Source organism: Microcebus murinus, chromosome 19 (assembly GCF_040939455.1).
Source record: "Microcebus murinus isolate Inina chromosome 19, M.murinus_Inina_mat1.0, whole genome shotgun sequence".
NCBI lineage: Eukaryota > Metazoa > Chordata > Mammalia > Primates > Cheirogaleidae > Microcebus > Microcebus murinus.
The window spans coordinates 37074205-37090480 of record NC_134122.1 but is presented as its reverse complement, the minus strand read 5'-3'; the positions used below and the strand labels follow the sequence as shown (position 1 = coordinate 37090480).

Here is a 16276-nt window from a genome sequence, read left to right as displayed (position 1 = left end):
GCGATCCTTCTGCCTCAGCTTCCCGAGTAGCTGGGACTACAGGCATGCGCCACCATGCCCGGCTAATTTTTTCTTTCTTTTTTTTTTTTTTTCCTTCTTTGGCTAGATCAAACAGAAGAAACAATTTTTTCTATATATATTAGTTGGCCAATTAATTTCTTTCTATTTATAGTAGAGACGAGGTCTCGCTCTTGCTCAGGCTGGTTTCGAACTCCTGACCTTGAGCAATCCGCCCCGTCTCGGCCTCCCAGAGAGCTAAGATTACAGGCGTGAGCCACCGCGCCCGGCCTGAAAGTTTTAAAGTTTATTAATCTTATTGTGAAAAATCCAAACGATGGCTGCAGATCACGTCACTGCAGAATCTTTACTCCTTCGGCTTTTAGCCAGCACCAACATCGGCCTTTGCAGTGCTAAGTACTTTTTAAGAATGACCGAAACATGTATTTGAAAAACACTTTAAGAACCTTTGTAAAACAACATCAAACTGAGCATGTAAATATGCCTAGTAAAGAAGCAATTAGCATTCTGTAGAGTTAATCTCAGTGTACTTTTGGGGAGGACAGGAGTTAATCAAGATTTAGGCAGAGGATAGATACTAGGTTGTCACAGAAGAGGGTAAATCAGGTAAAGACAAAGCTTCCAATGGGATGAAGGGATTGGGAAACTTATTTTTACTAGTTTGAAAGCTAGGATTAAAATTCAGAATAACCTGGTAAATTAGGGAAGTGGTTAGATATAATATACAGGACATTACCATTTATATTTAAAATTTTATTTCCCAGAATGTATGTCAGAAAAGAAGTGAAAAGAGAAAGGGGGGGGGAAATAACTTGCACAAAAAATAAGGAAAGGCATAGCTCTTTGCAATTATGATTGGAAAGTCCACTGGAGTCTGAAGTATATTCTGAATTTGAGTTGGAAACAAAACACTGTAGTTAAAACAACAAAATATTATTCATGAATACTAACTGAGGTTCTTTTTGCTTTTTTTTTTTTTTTTTGAGACAGAATCTCGCTTGTTGACCAGGCTAGAGTGAGTGCCGTGGCATCAGCCTAGCTCACAGCAACCTCAAACTCCTGGGCCCAAGCAATCCTTCTGCCTCAGCCTCCCGAGTAGCTGGGACTACAGGCATGTGCCACCATGCCTGGCTAATTTTATATATATATTAGTTGGCCAATTAATTTCTTTCTATTTATAGTAGAGACGGGGTCTCGCTCTTGCTCAGGCTGGTTTCGAACTCCTGACCTTGAGCAATCCGCCCGCCTCAGCCTCCCAGAGTGCTAAGATTACAGGTGTGAGCCACCGCACCCGGCTCTTTTTGCTTTTATAATTAAAACTCACACCCAGCTTGGTCCCTAGGAACAGTAGTAAATAGTACACAATTAAAACTATACATCTTATAAATAAATAAATGCTAAAAGTAACAAAAGAATACAGCTTATATTTTCTCCATTTACATTATAAGTTTTGTATGCATCTAATTTATTTCCAGGTAGTCCTATGATATAAACTATCATCCCATCTACCCCTATAAACAAACAGGAATTGAACTGTTTTTTTCTTTTGAAAACTGTCAAGTTTAAATAACGCTACCAATTATGGTTTTGTATTTTGCTTTCAGCTGAAAAGCCATAGTGATTTTTTAAAAAACCATTGAATCAGTGTTTGGTCTCTCTCTCTTTTTTTTTTTTTTTTTTTTTGAGACAGAGTCTCACTTTGTTGCCCAGGCTACAGTGACTGCTGTGGCATCAGTCTAGCTCACAGCAACCTCAAATTCCTAGGCTCAAGCAATCCTGCTGCCTCAGCCTCCCGAGTAGCTGGGACTACAGGCATGTGCCACCATGCCCGGCTAATTTTTTATATATATATTAGTTGGCCAATTAATTTATTTCTATTTATAGTAGAGACGGGGTCTCACTCTTGCTCAGGCTGGTTTCGAACTCCTGACCTTGAGCAATCCACCTGCCTCGGCCTCCCAGAGTGCTAGGATTACAGGCGTGAGCCACCGTGCCCAGCCTGGTCTCTCTTTTTTGCCAATGGTTTGCTAGTGTTTTTCTTCAACATACATGTATTGGTATCTATTATTTACTCACTGGGATAGTGAACAAAAATAGACATGGATCTTGGTCTTCTGGAATTTATATCCTACAGTTAAAGGAAGATATTAATCAAATAATCATACAAATAAATGCAAAGTTGAAACTGTTTCAATTGCTGGAAAAAGGTATCTGATATTTAAAATGAAAGTTTTTATTTATTTATTTTTTTTTTTTGAGACAGAGTCTCGCTTTGTTGCCCAGGCTAGAGTGAGTGCCGTGGCGTCAGCCTAGCTCACAGCAACCTCACACTCCTGGGCTCGAGCGATCCTTCTGCCTCAGCCTCCCGAGTAGCTGGGACTACAGGCATGCGCCACCATGCCCGGCTAATTTTTTTTTTTTATATACATATCAGTTGGCCAATTAATTTCTTTCTATTTATAGTAGAGACGGGGTCTCGCTCTTGCTCAGGCTGGTTTTGAACTCCTGACCTCGAGCAATCCGCCCGCCTCGGCCTCCCAGAGAGCTAGGATTACAGGCGTGAGCCACCGCACCCGGCCAGTTTTTATTTTTTTAATTATTTTTAAGACTTTTGACTCATCCAACTTTCCTCTCTGATAATATGAGGGCTTTTAAGAGGGAGAATTTAGCTAATCAGTGGGATCAAAAGAAACTTTTTTTTGAGGAAGTGTTTAGCTGGGATGTCGAGTAAGAGTTAACTTGATCAAGATGGGGAAAAGAGTTTTCTGGAAAAAAGAAACAGCATGTACAAAGGTCCTGAGAGGGGTGGGAACATAGTATCTAACATTAAACAAAGGTCAGTGTGGCAGCAGTCTAGCAAGAGGGTGCATGCTAAAAGGTAGTGATGTGGAGTTAGGTAGGAGTCAAACTACAGGACGTTTAGGCCAAACTTTTCTTTATCCTTAAGGTTAATATTTAAACTTAAACTAATATTATTTATGTTCAATGAGAAAAACTTACTATTAGTTATAAAAGGGTTGTATTACAAGAGTTCTTGAGATCTGTGAGATCTTGGGCAAGTTATTATACTTATTTCTGTGTCCTTCAGGTTCTTCATCTGCAAAATGGAAATAATAGAAATAATACTAGCACCTACACATAGAATTGGGATGGAGATTAAATTAGTCATATGTGTATTTTTATTTCAGTTTAAAAGTCATAATGCTTTTTCCATAAACTCATGATTACAGTGTCAGGTCTTACAAAAAACCCTTTGAAACAGATAACATAGGAAACTAGTAAACATAACATAGTGTTCTAAACATAAACAGGTAGAAGTCAGAAAAGAGGAGAAGAAAAGGGCACTAAAAATGATATCTATATATATTCAAAAGAGAATGTACTAGGTATGATTGACTAAACTGTGAATCATGAAGAAAAAGAAAAAGCCTACTTCAAGTGAACCAGTCTGATATAGGAGACCAAAACAAATGATGGTAAGGGACACATTCAGTTGGACAACTTGAGAAGACTTGACTTGAGAAGTTGAGAAGTCAACTGGCACTTGGATATAAGACAATGTGATATTTGGAGCAAACCAAGGGAGAGTAGAGAGAATCGCATCTACAAATTGACTGTTCTGAATCTAGAGCATATTTGTGGCAGTTTTTACAAAATAAAAATTTTTTTAAATCTTTAATGTATCAGTAAGAACTATAGAATTACAAAATGACTGCAATGCAAATACCAACTTTATTTGGTTATGTTTATAGTAATTCATACAGTTAGAAATGATAATAAATTACTTAATTACATTAACTACTTTAAGCCATGATGGTAGCTTTGACTATACTGGTGTGTCTCACTTGGAATGGTTCTTTAAAGACAAAGCTGAAGAAATTTAATTTTTGGCCAGGTGCGGTGGCTCACACCTATAATCCTAGCACTCCGGGCAGCCAAGGCGAGCGGATCATTTGAGCTCAGAAGTTTAAGACAGGCCTAAGCAAGAGCGAGACCCTGTCTCTACTAAAAAATAGAAAAAAATTAACCAGGCATGGTGGTGCATGCCTGTAGTCTCAGCTGCTTGGGAGGCTGAGGCAGGAGGATTGCCTGAGCCCAGGAGTTGAAGGTTGCTGTGAGCTAGACTGACGCCTCGGCACTCTAGTCCAGGCAACAGAGTGAGACTCTGTCTCAAAAAAAAAAAAAGAAATTTAATTTTTAATTCTTATTTTCCATTTAATTTATAGCATTATCAATAAATTATCTTCATCTCAAAAAATTTTTTTACTATCTTGGTAGAGTGAAAAATGGAAGGGTTACAAACATCGTGTTATATTTGAAATGTTCGCTTCCATGAGTGTATTGAACTCTGAGGCAAACTTCTAAGAATGATCCCAGCAGAGGGTCTTACTTTGAACGCAGGTTCTGTCTGGGGTTGTGGCTGTGAGGTTTTGGGCAAGTTACTTATCTGTCCTTCAGTTTCTTCATCTGCAAAATGGAAATAATACTAGTACCTACCACATAAGGTTGGGATGAGGACTAAATTGAGGACTAAATGAGTCATATGCGCAAAGCTCTTAAAGTATGTTTGGCACATGGTACATATTATTTAAGTGTTGGTCATTATTTGGAGATAATGTCAAGTGTTCAAATGTGAGACCCTTTGCTCCATGTGAGACAGATGGCCCTCATGATTACTGTCACTATATAATTTATTGTTCAAAGCAGAACTTTTGAGAGTGTCATTAAAGAAGGCGCTACTAATAATTATGTTGGGATACATCTCTAAAGTGGAGCTGTCGTGGGAAAACTGGAATATACATTATTTATGGACCCTCTGCAGCTTTACTGATCACTGTTGCTCACCTAGACCTCTCCCCACCCCACTCGGAGACTATGACAGCCCTTGCTCATTGTAGCATTTATTTAGCCTTTAGTGTAAGTGCCTGGAGCCAGTTTGCATTTGCTTTTATTAAATAGCTATGTCTTAGCTATGTCTTGCCTTCCCAAGTGGACTGTAAGCTCCTGAGAGCAAGGAAAGCATACATTTCACCTCACTTGAATGTGCAGATGAGTAGCTTGACAAAGAAATGAGTGAGAGTTGCCCTTCCTCTACCTCTTGAGGCCTCTTGGTAGCCGGCACCTAAATCCTGGCATGACAGTGCAGTTGTCCCTTGTTATACTCCAGGGATTGGTTACAGGATCCCAGCATATACTAAAGTCCTCACATACTCAAGTCCTACAGTCAGCCCTGCATATATGCAGGTTTCACATTCCTTCATTACTGTGTTTTCTTTTAAAATATTTTTATCATCAAATTTAATAAAAAATATCTTGGTATCATTTCTTTTTTTTCTTTTTCTTTCTTTCTTTCTTTTCCTTTTTTTTTTTTTCAGAGATGGGGGTCTCACTCTGTCACCCAGGCTGGAGAGCAGCATCTTGATCATAGGTCACTGCAGCCTCAAACTCATGGCCTCAAGTGATCCTCCTGCCTCAGCCTCTGGTATAGTTGTGGGAGCCACTGTGCCCAGCCATTCCTGTGTTTTCCATTTGTGTTTGGTTGAAAAAAAAAAAAACAACCACGTATAAGTGGATCCATGCGGTTCAAACCTATGCTGTTCAAGGATCAACTGGAGAATACTCCAGCTCTCGCCTCCTTTGTAATACTTTCCCCTCATTGGTTTCCCCACTTCCACTCCTACCTCCTAAAGTCACTCTACACAGTTTCAAACTCCCCTGCTTAAAACCTTTCAGTGGCTTTCTATTACTTTCATGGAAGTGGATTGCAATATTCTCCTCCCTTCAATGGCTTTTCTTCACATGTGAAAATAAAACCCAAATGTCTTATCAGGGCCCACAAAGCTCTGTAGATCAGGCCCCACCCTATTTCTCAGACTTCACCCCTTGCCATTCATCCTCTCATTTCCCCTACTAGAAGGTAAACTCCAAAGCAGGACCTTTGTCTTTGGCACTGTTATATTTCCAATGCCTTGTACCAGTGCCTGACACAAGGTAGGAGCCAAATACGTACTTGTGGAAAGAATGAATTTATTTTCTCAAAAGCCTTTGTAAGGTAGGTGTTATTTTATTCCTCCCTTACAGACAAGGAAAGTGAACCTTATATATGTATAGTGACCCAGGTCACAGAACTGAAATGAGGCAAAATCATCATTCATTTATTCATTCGACATATATTTAGCAAGCTGCTATTAATCTTCTAGGCAACTGAGGCAGGATTCAAATTTGAAGTTAATGATTTTAGAACTATACTTTCTTCTTTCTTTTTTGCTTTGTATTTCTTTTAAGAATTTTATACTTTTATAATAATAGAGGGATACATTCTTGCTGTAAAGTAATTCAAACAATATAGATACAAGGACAAATTCTCCCTTGACAATTATCCCACTTTCTGTTTTCCAACCAATATCAGTCCATGCCCAGAAGTAAACATAGTCTATGGTCTCACACACACACACACACACACACACCACAAACACAAAAATATATAGTTTTGCATTTAATTCCCACTTCCATACTCCTGGGCTTGGGTAGCCATCTCTATCTGTAGTTCGTTTAACATTGTCATAGAGATCTTTCATAACAGCACATATGTATACACCTCATTTATTTTATTTATTTATTTATTTTTTGAGACAGAGTCTCGCTTTGTTGCCCAGGCTAGAGTGAGTGCCGTGGCGTCAGCCTAGCTCACAGCAACCTCAATCTCCTGGGCTCAAGCGATCCTTCTGCCTCAGCCTCCCGAGTAGCTGGGACTACAGGCATGCACCACCATGCCTGGCTAATTTTATATATATATATATATCAGTTGACCAATTAATTTCTTTCTATTTATAGTAGAGACGGGGTCTCACTCTTGCTCAGGCTGGTTTCGAACTCCTGACCTCGAGTGATCCGCCCGTCTCGGCCTCCCAGAGTGCTAGGATTACAGGCGTGACCCACCGTGTCTGGCCTTGATTTATTTTAATAGCTGGATGCCATGCTATAGTTTCATTAAAGATTCTCCATATTTTGGAACTTTATGTTGTTTCTACCTTTTCATTATTACAAGCTGGTATGGTGAATTTCTTGTACAGCCTTTTCTGTGCATAGAATAGGAATATTTCTTTAAAATAGAGTCCAGGCTGGGCGAAGTGGCTCACACCTGTAATCCTAGCACTCTGGGAGGCCGAGGCGGGTGGATTGCTCGAGCTCAGGAGTTTGAAACCAGCCTGAGCAAGAGCGAGACCCCGTCTCTACTATAAATAGAAAGAAATTAATTGGCCGACTAATATATATAGAGAGAAAAAATTAGCCGGGCATGGTGGTGCATGCCTGTAGTCCCAGTTACTCGGGAGGCTGAGGCAGTAGGATTACTTGAGTCCAGGAGTTTGAGGTTGCTGTGAGCTAGACTGATGCCACGGCACTCACTCTAGCCTGGACAACAAAGTGAGACTCTGTCTCAAAAAAAAAAAATAAATAAAATAAAATAAAATAGAGTCCAATGCAGAATCATTGGTTTGAAGGGCACGTGTATCTTAATTTGCAGAAGAATTGTCAAATTATTCTTCTAAAAAGCTTTACTAATTCACATTCTTTCTAACAGTGAAAATACTTAGCATAATCAAGATATATATATCTAGTATTCAAAAAAGTTCTTTTGGACACCTTTGAATTTTAATCGGCACACTGTATTCTGATCCTATCTGCTTTCTCACTATAGATTAGTTTTGCCTAGTCTAGGATTTCACCAAAATGGAATTATACTGTATGTTGTCTTTAGGTCTGGCTTCTTTTGCTCAGCATACTGTTTCTGAGATCCATCCATATTATCATGAGTACCATTAGTCTGTTTTTTTTTTTTTTTTTTTTTTTTATTGCTGAGTAGCATTCCAAGGTGTGAATATAATACCATTCGTATATCCACTCACTGGTTTTTGGACATTTGGATTGTTTTGTAACAGAGTAGTCACCCCTCCTCCCATAGATATGGAAGTGTAAAATAGAGAGTGGAGAATATATAACAGAGGGAATGTTTTGGAAAAAAAAACACATCAAAAATGTTTTCTTTTTCTTTGAAGTTTCCCACACTCTTTTTGGGAACTGGAGCCTGCATCTCTGCCTCAGGCCAGTGGTTGGATGGGGCATGGGAGTGTCTTCTGTTCTTTACACTGCATGGGATGGATGGCTCAGCAGCAGCCTGGCCATCGTGGTGGAGGTCCAGGTGGCAGAGTTCTCAGCAGGTTTTGGAGATGAAAGGATCAGGGCCATCAACTGTAGTTGGAAAGCAATTACCTGAAGCTGAATGGCCTCCCTTTAAAAGCTCTGCTTATTATTAGGACAATGGCATTATAGACAGAAGTCTCCATCCTCCTCATTTGCTGGCAAATTAATAAACTTCTCTTTCCTTCTCCTCAAATCACTTGTTCTCATTCTTCTGATGTGGCCTCAAGGACAAGTGCCAAGCTTTTGGTAACAGTTTCAAGTTTTGCTATTATAAATGAAGTTACTATGAACATTTGCATTTGCATGTAAGTATTTTTGTAGACATGCACATTTTTTTTTTTATGGGCAAAGTACCTAGGAGAAATTACTGGGTCATATAGTAAGTATATATTGAATTTCATAAGAAACTGCCAAACTGTTTTTCAAAGTGGTTGTAGCATTTTATACTCCCATCAGCAACATATGAGAATTCTAGTTGTTCCACATCCTTGCCAACACTTAACCAGTCTTTTTAATTTTAGTCATTGTAATGGCATGTAGTGGTATCATATTGTGGCTTTAACTTGCATTTCTATGATAACTAATGATGTTGAACATCTTATTGGCTATTTGTATATCTTCTTTGTGAAGTATCTGTTCTAGTCTTTTGGCAATTTAGGAAATTGTGTTGTTTTATTGTTGAACTATAAGAGTTTGTTATAAATTCTGTACATATGTCCTTTGTCAGGTTACATTGCAATGATTTCCTCTCACGGTAACAAATATTTTCTACCTTATATAAATGAAAACATGTTCACATAGAAACTTGTACACAAATATTTTTAGTAGCCCTATTTATATTTGCCCCAAACTACAAACAATCCAGATGTCCTACAGTGGCTGAATGAATAAACAAATTGTGGTGCTTTCATGAAATACACACTCAGCAATGAAAAAGGAACAACCTATCAATATTTGTAACAACTTGGACGAGTCTCAAGCACATTATGCTGACTGAAAGAAGTCAGTCTCAAAGGTTATATACTATATGATTCCATTTATGTGACATCCTCAAAAAGACTGAACTGTAGTGAAGGAGAACAGATTAGTGGTTGCCAGAATTTAGGGGTGTGGGTGGAGGTAGCTACAAAAGGGTAGCATGAAGGAGTTTTGGGGTGTGATGGAAATATTCTGTATCCTGATTGTGGTTGTCAATGGAAAAGAAGCCAAACTCTGTAAAATAACTTTAAGAGGTTTATTCTGAGCCAAATTTGAGGACCATGCCCTGGAGCCACACCCAAGAAACCTTGAGCAAGTGGACTTGCTGTCATTGGGTTGCAGTTTGGTTTCACACATTTCAGGGAGACAGGAATTACAGGTAAAGTCATAATCAATATATGGAAGGCATACATTGGTTTGGCCTGAAAAGGTGGGACATCTCAAAGCAGGGGCTTATAGGTTCCAGGTAGGTTTAAAGACTCTTTAACGTGTAATTGGTTAAAGAAATGTTTTGTCTAATGGCTTGGAATTTTTTAAGTTGAGATAAGGAAGTCTGTTAATCAGAGACAAGCTTCTGGCCATATATCTGTTGTGTAAATTGAGGACCTGTAGGTTTGTTTGGCACAGCCTCAGGCCTGTTAATGAGTTATAAAAGATATCTACAAGAAGGGAGAGGGGCATGATGAGGCATGTCTGACAGGCAATTCAGTTTTAGGGTATCCCCTTGGCCAGGAGGGGGTCCATTCAGTCAACCAGTGGAGGGGAAGCCTTAAGATTTTATTTTAGTTCACATGGTGGTAGTTACATAAATCTATAAATGTGTTAAAATTAATAAATTAGACACCAAAAGGAAATCAATTTTGGGGTATGTTAATAAAGAAAATGCTATAACTAATAAAGCAAATTAACAAACCTCTATTGATGATAGGTGCCTATGACTGTGAATGTTGAGTTTTTAATGGAAAAAATGTGACAGGAAATATATGCATAACCCTTTAAACTCACTTGCTTTTATCTCATTATCCACTCAATGTTATCCACACTCGACATCCGAGTGCAAATGACATCCGAGTGCTGATGACTTCTGGGGGGCAAAATGATCAATTTTTGTGCATTTTAAAAATTATTTCAATTAGTATGTAGTAAGTTTGAAATTTGAAAAACATCTACTGCAAATGGAAAGCACCAGGAAAAGTATTTTAAAAGAAGAAAAAGAGTATTTCTGCTTTATTGAGTACCTTAAGATATGGTAGTGAACAAAATAAATGCACCTCCATTCTTGTGGAGCACAGCCTGTGGAGTCCAGTCTTCACCTCTTACAGATGGTTCATTTACAAAATGTGTCAAGGATAAATATTTAATACATGCTTGAAATAGTGCCTGGCACAAATGAATAAATGTAATGCCAGCTGTTATCTATATACCATCTATGAACTGGGAGAATAATTGCCATCACGTCATGTGATTACACAAAAGTGCCTGTCATGTAACAGGGGCTCAGTAAATGTCAGTTTCCTTAGCATTTGGAGCCTGGATACTGGGATGTGGGGCAAAGGGAAAGGTTATATCCCTGGGTTGGCTCTTGTGTTTTCTGGGTTTCCTCAATTATCTGTTTTTCTTGGCCTTGCTATCTTTCTAACTTCAGGGAAGCCTCTCCCTCCTTCTCCTCCCCAGGTTGACCTATCGCTCTCCCTCAGGACCTAGACACAGGGCGTTTCCCTCTTAGGCTGATATTTGACTCCTTGCCTACATCTAGCTTGGCACAGAGGGACATCCATAGCCTTGAGTGTGGGTGAGACATACACAGCATTGTTGGACCTGCAGGTGAGCCCAACCTGGGGGAAATGTGACCCCAGAGCAGAGCAAAATTTGAAAGGTTTTGGAAAGGAGGCAGCCCTGCAAGGCATAAGGGATTTTTAAGGGGAGTGGGAGGATTGGGAGAAATACCCGGGGGTGAGTGAAATGAATACTTAAATTCTACCTCTTTCTCTAACCAGGCAGATGGCCTTACTTCAGACCAATAAGGATCTCATTTCCACAGGAATGAAGGAATTTAATGTTTTGCTGAAACAACAGGTGAGTCCAGGCACTCCGTTTCAAAGGATAGGCCTGGAGACTGGGAGTGTGGGGAGGGTGTGGGGGATGAGGGCAGGGAGAAGAGAGGATAATTTGGTGCTGGGAGGTAATGATGGAGTTGATGGCAACCATTAGAAACAGGTAATACAAATCAGAGGAAAGAGGATGTGACGGTTTGTGGGACTATTCTGGGTATTCCGGAATCACGTTGCTAACCCCTTCTCCCTTGCCAACTCACCCTGTCTTGATCCTCCAGGTCTTTAATGATCCTCTTGTCTCTGAAGAAGCCATGGTGACTGTGGTGAATGACTGGATGAACTTATACATCAACTATTACAAGCGGCAGGTGACAGGGGAGCAGGAAGAGCAAGACAGGGCTCTGCAGCAACTTCAGCAAGAGCTGAACACTCTTGCCAACAATTTCCTGGACAAATATAGGACCTTCCTGAAGTCCCATTAGCACCTAAATAACCCACTACCTTCATTATAGCCCAAAGACCCAGGCCTTCATCTCTAAAAGACTCTTAAATTCTGGCTCTGTGTTCTTCATGTCCCCAGGCTGTGCTCCTTCAGTGTTACTCTACCTTGACATCTCAATAAAGACCAATACCGGTTTTGCTGGAGTTCCTGGCTCTTCTTCCATTGTCTGTCCTGAGTTGTAGAGGCAGTTGGTCCATTTTACTTCAGCCTTCCTTCTCAGGTATGATCTTGGAGACTTAATTCCTTACAGCAGAGGTTAGCAGCTCTAAGTAACCATTAGGCAGGACTAACATAGGCTGAACAAGGGGCCAGGCACGCAGGGACTAAAGAGAAAGAGCTGGGGCAAGAGGGTGGTAGAAAAAAGAAAGGAGGATAAAAGCCCTCCAAGAAATTGTCCTGTGACATACTTGTCTAGGAGAAAACTGTTGGAAGTCTTCAGGTCTTGTTCACCCTGTGCCAGGTCCACTGCCTGGATTTTTCAATCCCCTTGGCCCCAGCTCAAACAACCTTTTAGCTAGGATCTTCTGATTCTGACTCTAAGACTACCACAGAATACCTCCCTGAGTATGTCATCATTTGGAGTTGGAAAGGATCTTGGGAACCATTTAGCACGTCCCTTATATTTCAGGTGGGGGAACCCCTTATTTTTGCCTCCACCAAAGGTCCCAGAGCCCAGGGTTGGGAAGCAGTGAAACCGGCTTCCCCCCTGCCCCAACCTTCTCCTGTCACTTCCCGGACCAGACCTCCTTTCTCTTAGACCTAGAGGCTCTAAGCCTCTATTTTAGGGCTCTGGGTGGAACCAGGGCCGGGCCAGGCTCTGGACCTTTTTCAGAAGGGCGTCAGGCCAGCAGGGAGCTGCCTTCACAGCCTCCTGGCACAAAGTAGGCGCGCTGGGGGCGGGACCGCGGGGCGGGGGCGGGGCCAGGAGGCGGAGCACACCAATCAGATGCGGGGCAGGGCGCGCGCGCCCGGGAAGGTAGCGCGCGCCCTCCCGGCGGCCTTTTGTGTTCTTTCTTCATCGGAAAAAGTTTGGGGCTAAGAGAGGTGCAACCTCCAGCAGGCTTTCCGGTTGGATCTGTGAACCTTCGCCTTCGACTTTGGTCTTTTGGGTCTCTGCAGTTTGGACCAGGGTGAAAAGGGGAACCAGCTCAGTGTCCCCAGTCATCCTTCCAACCTTGGGGTATGAAGAGGCTTCAGACGCAGCCTGAGAGTGGCGGCCTCCCAGGCAAGCAGGCTGCGAGCACCTCTGAGCGGTGGTCTGTGGCCCGGGCCTTCCCACTGCAGTCCTCAGGAAATCTCAGTCTGTTAATGGGGACCCAGGGCCCGCTTAGCTGGGACAGCGAACAGCCTCACCTTTGCAAAAAGACCTATGCATGAGCAGAAGAGAGAGACTGAGGGACTATATGAAAAAAGTACAGTCTTCTCTCCTATGGATACCCAAACCCACCAAACCCATGGATGTTCAAATCTCTTGTACAAAATGGTGTAGTATTTGCATATAACTTGCACACATCATTCAGTATACTTTAAATGACCTCTAGATTACCTATAATACCTAATACAATGTAAATGTTACATACTCTATTGTTTAGGGAATAAACACAATGACAAGGAAAAAAAGTCTGTATATGTTTAGTACAGGAGCAACCATCCATTTCTTCCTCCCAATATTTTCCAACTGTGGTTGGTTGAATCCACAGACCCAAAGATATGGGTGGAACGCAAAGGTATGGAGAGCTCATTGTATTTGAGGTATTCTGTTGGGTTATGTAGCTTAGCTGAAAAGCCACTTTGGCTCAACTAACGAAGACGAACTTTCCATAAATTTAGAACTATCCAGATTTTGGAGCTGTTTAGTTAATCATTCCTCATGTGCTCCGACAAAAGAAGATGATCAATTATCAGGTATGTAGTACCTGTTGGGAAGATAGTTGTATCATGTTCACTGGAATTATGATCTTGTTATTATCTTTATTTAGAGATGAAATATGGCTTAAGGATATGTATATGAGTACCAAGTTGATAAGGTGTGTGTTTGTGATGGTTAACTTTATGTGTCAACATGACTGAATCATGGGATGTTAGAAAATTAGCAAACATTATTTCTGGGTGTGTTTTCTAGGGTATTTTTAAATTAGATTAGCATTAGAATTGGTAGACTGAATAAAGCAGACTGCTCTACCCAATGAGAGAGGGCATCTCCAATCTGTTAAGGGCCTGAATAGAACAAAAAGGCAGAAGAAGGGAAATATCTACTCTCTCTGCCTGATTGCTTGAGCTAGGACATCAGTCTCCTCCTGCACTTGCACTGAGAATTATATCATCAGCTCCCTCCAGTCTTGGACTGAACTGTATCACCACCATTCCTGGACCCTAAACTTGCAGATGGCAGATTGTGGGACTTCTCATTCCTCATTAGCACATGAGCACATGAGATAGATAGATGGATAGAATATATTTTTACAAATATAATATATAATATATAGTTATTATACACATGTAATAATATATTATATATCCTATTGGTTCTGTTTCTCTGGACAACTCTGACTAATACAAAGGTTGGCAGCTGATTTGAGCAGGCAGAAGAAAGAATCACTGAACTTGAATATATTGACATTTGAAATTTTCAGGTCCAGGAAACTCAACGAATTCTTACTGGAATAAACAAATAGACCCATGCTGAGACACATTTCAGGCAAACTGGCAAAAGTCTAAGTGAGTGTCTTAAAAGCAGAAAAGCAAGAGAAGAGCAGTTCATCAAAGACAAGGGATTTGAATAACATCATCACGTTGACTTTTCAGCAGAAACCTCAGAGGCCAGAAGGTAGAAGATTATATTAATATATTTAAAGTCATGAAGAAAAACCTGTTAATTGAGAAATATATACCTGGCAAAATTGTCCTTCAAAAATGATGGAGAAATTAAGACATTTCCAGATGTCTTAAAAAGCTGAGCAAATCCATTACCTCTAAACCTGCTGTACAAGAAATGTTAAAGGAAGTCCTTCAGGTTGAAATAAATGAATTCCGGACAGTTAACTATGTAAGTAATCAAGCTATATAAAGATTTAAAGCTCTCTGGTAAAGGTGAATACAAGGACAAATATAAAAACAGTATCATTATAATTTTATTTTGTAAAGTCACTTTTTATATTCTACAGGATTTAAAAACCAAATGCATTAAAAGTAGTTATAAATCTATTGGTTGGTGCACAATGAATAAAGATATAATTTGTTACATCAATAACATAAAAGGAGTGTAACTGTATAGCAGTAGAATTTTGGTATGTGATTCAAGTTAAGTTGAAATCAATTCAAATTAGATTTTTGTAACTAGGATGTCATATATAATCCTCATAGTAATCAAAAAGAAAATATACACAAAAAGAATTGAGAATGGAAAAAAATTATCACTGTAAAAAATCAACTAAACACAGGCCGGGCGCGGTGGCTCACGCCTGTAATCCTAGCTCTCTGGGAGGCCGAGGCGGGCGGATTGCTCAAAGGTCAGGAGTTCAAAACCAGCCTGAGCAAGAGCGAGACCCCGTCTCTACTATAAATAGAAAGAAATTAATTGGCCAACTGATATATATATAAAAAAAATTAGCCGGGCATGGTGGCGCATGCCTGTAGTCCCAGCTACTCGGGAGGCTGAGGCAGAAGGATCGCTCGAGCCCAGGAGTTTGAGGTTGCTGTGAGCTAGGCTGACGCCACGGCACTCACTCTAGCCTGGACAACAAAGTGAGACTCTGTCTCAAAAAAAAAAAAAAAAAAAAAAAAAAAAAAAAATCAACTAAACACAAAAGAAGTTAGTAATTGAGAAAATAAATTACAACAGTTAGTAACTCTGACTTATTAAAAATTCCTGTGCTACATAAATCTGGAACCTCTATTTCACATAACACTGGAGCTAAAAGAGAAAAATAATTTTATTCATAAAGTTAAAAGATATATGAAACAAGCACTAATTTTTAGAAAAAATTATGGAAATAGCAAAAAGGTACCATATACTATTATATAATACCATGTTTTATACCATTGGGAAAAAAAGGAAAACAAAAACATAGTTCTTTTTATCATGAATGCTTCTCTAAAACTATACCTATGGAACTCTCATTACCTAGAAAGTCCATTCTCTCTTTTTTTTCTCTCTCTAGAAAATCCATTCTCGAATGCAGCAGAGTGATAATTTTTATAGGGTAAATGTCATTATTTTTTATCTATGGGATAACATTGGTGATTTCAATTTTAATAACAGTGGATTAAGATGAAAGAATGAGAAGATAAAAGCCCCTCAGCAGTATAACTCATGAGCATGTAAAAAAGCAGTAACAAATTGCATTATCTTTTAAAAGTCAATGATCTAAATTAAACTATTATTTATATATATAATATAGCTGATGTACTATCATTGTGTCCATTTATTCAACTAATAATTGCCACTATGTGTCTGGCATTATTCTAGGTCTAGGAATGGATACATAAGAAAACAAAACAGAGTTCTTGGTCCTTGTAGCAT

The 16276-nt window shown here is 39.7% G+C and overlaps 1 protein-coding gene across 1 annotated transcript; it reads left to right on the top strand.

The window, feature by feature from the left end:
• Positions 1-10915: 10915 nt before the first annotated feature.
• Positions 10916-11897, top strand: AHSP (alpha hemoglobin stabilizing protein). Its single transcript, XM_012764119.3, has 3 exons — positions 10916-11022; positions 11196-11274; positions 11531-11897. The coding sequence occupies exons 2-3, from the start codon at positions 11200-11202 to the stop codon at positions 11732-11734; spliced, it is 279 nt and encodes a 92-aa protein (XP_012619573.1). The 5' UTR covers positions 10916-11022; positions 11196-11199; the 3' UTR covers positions 11735-11897.
• Positions 11898-16276: the final 4379 nt, after the last annotated feature.

What these genes read in the sequence shown, in the direction of transcription:
- AHSP (XM_012764119.3), top strand. Translation starts at nt 11,200, where the DNA reads ATGGCCTTACTTCAGACCAATAAGGATCTCATTTCCACAGGAATGAAG. An exon ending in ATGTTTTGCTGAAACAACAG is followed by an intron (nt 11,275 to 11,530) that starts GTGAGTCCAGGC and finishes TTGATCCTCCAG; the next exon opens with GTCTTTAATGATCCTCTTGT.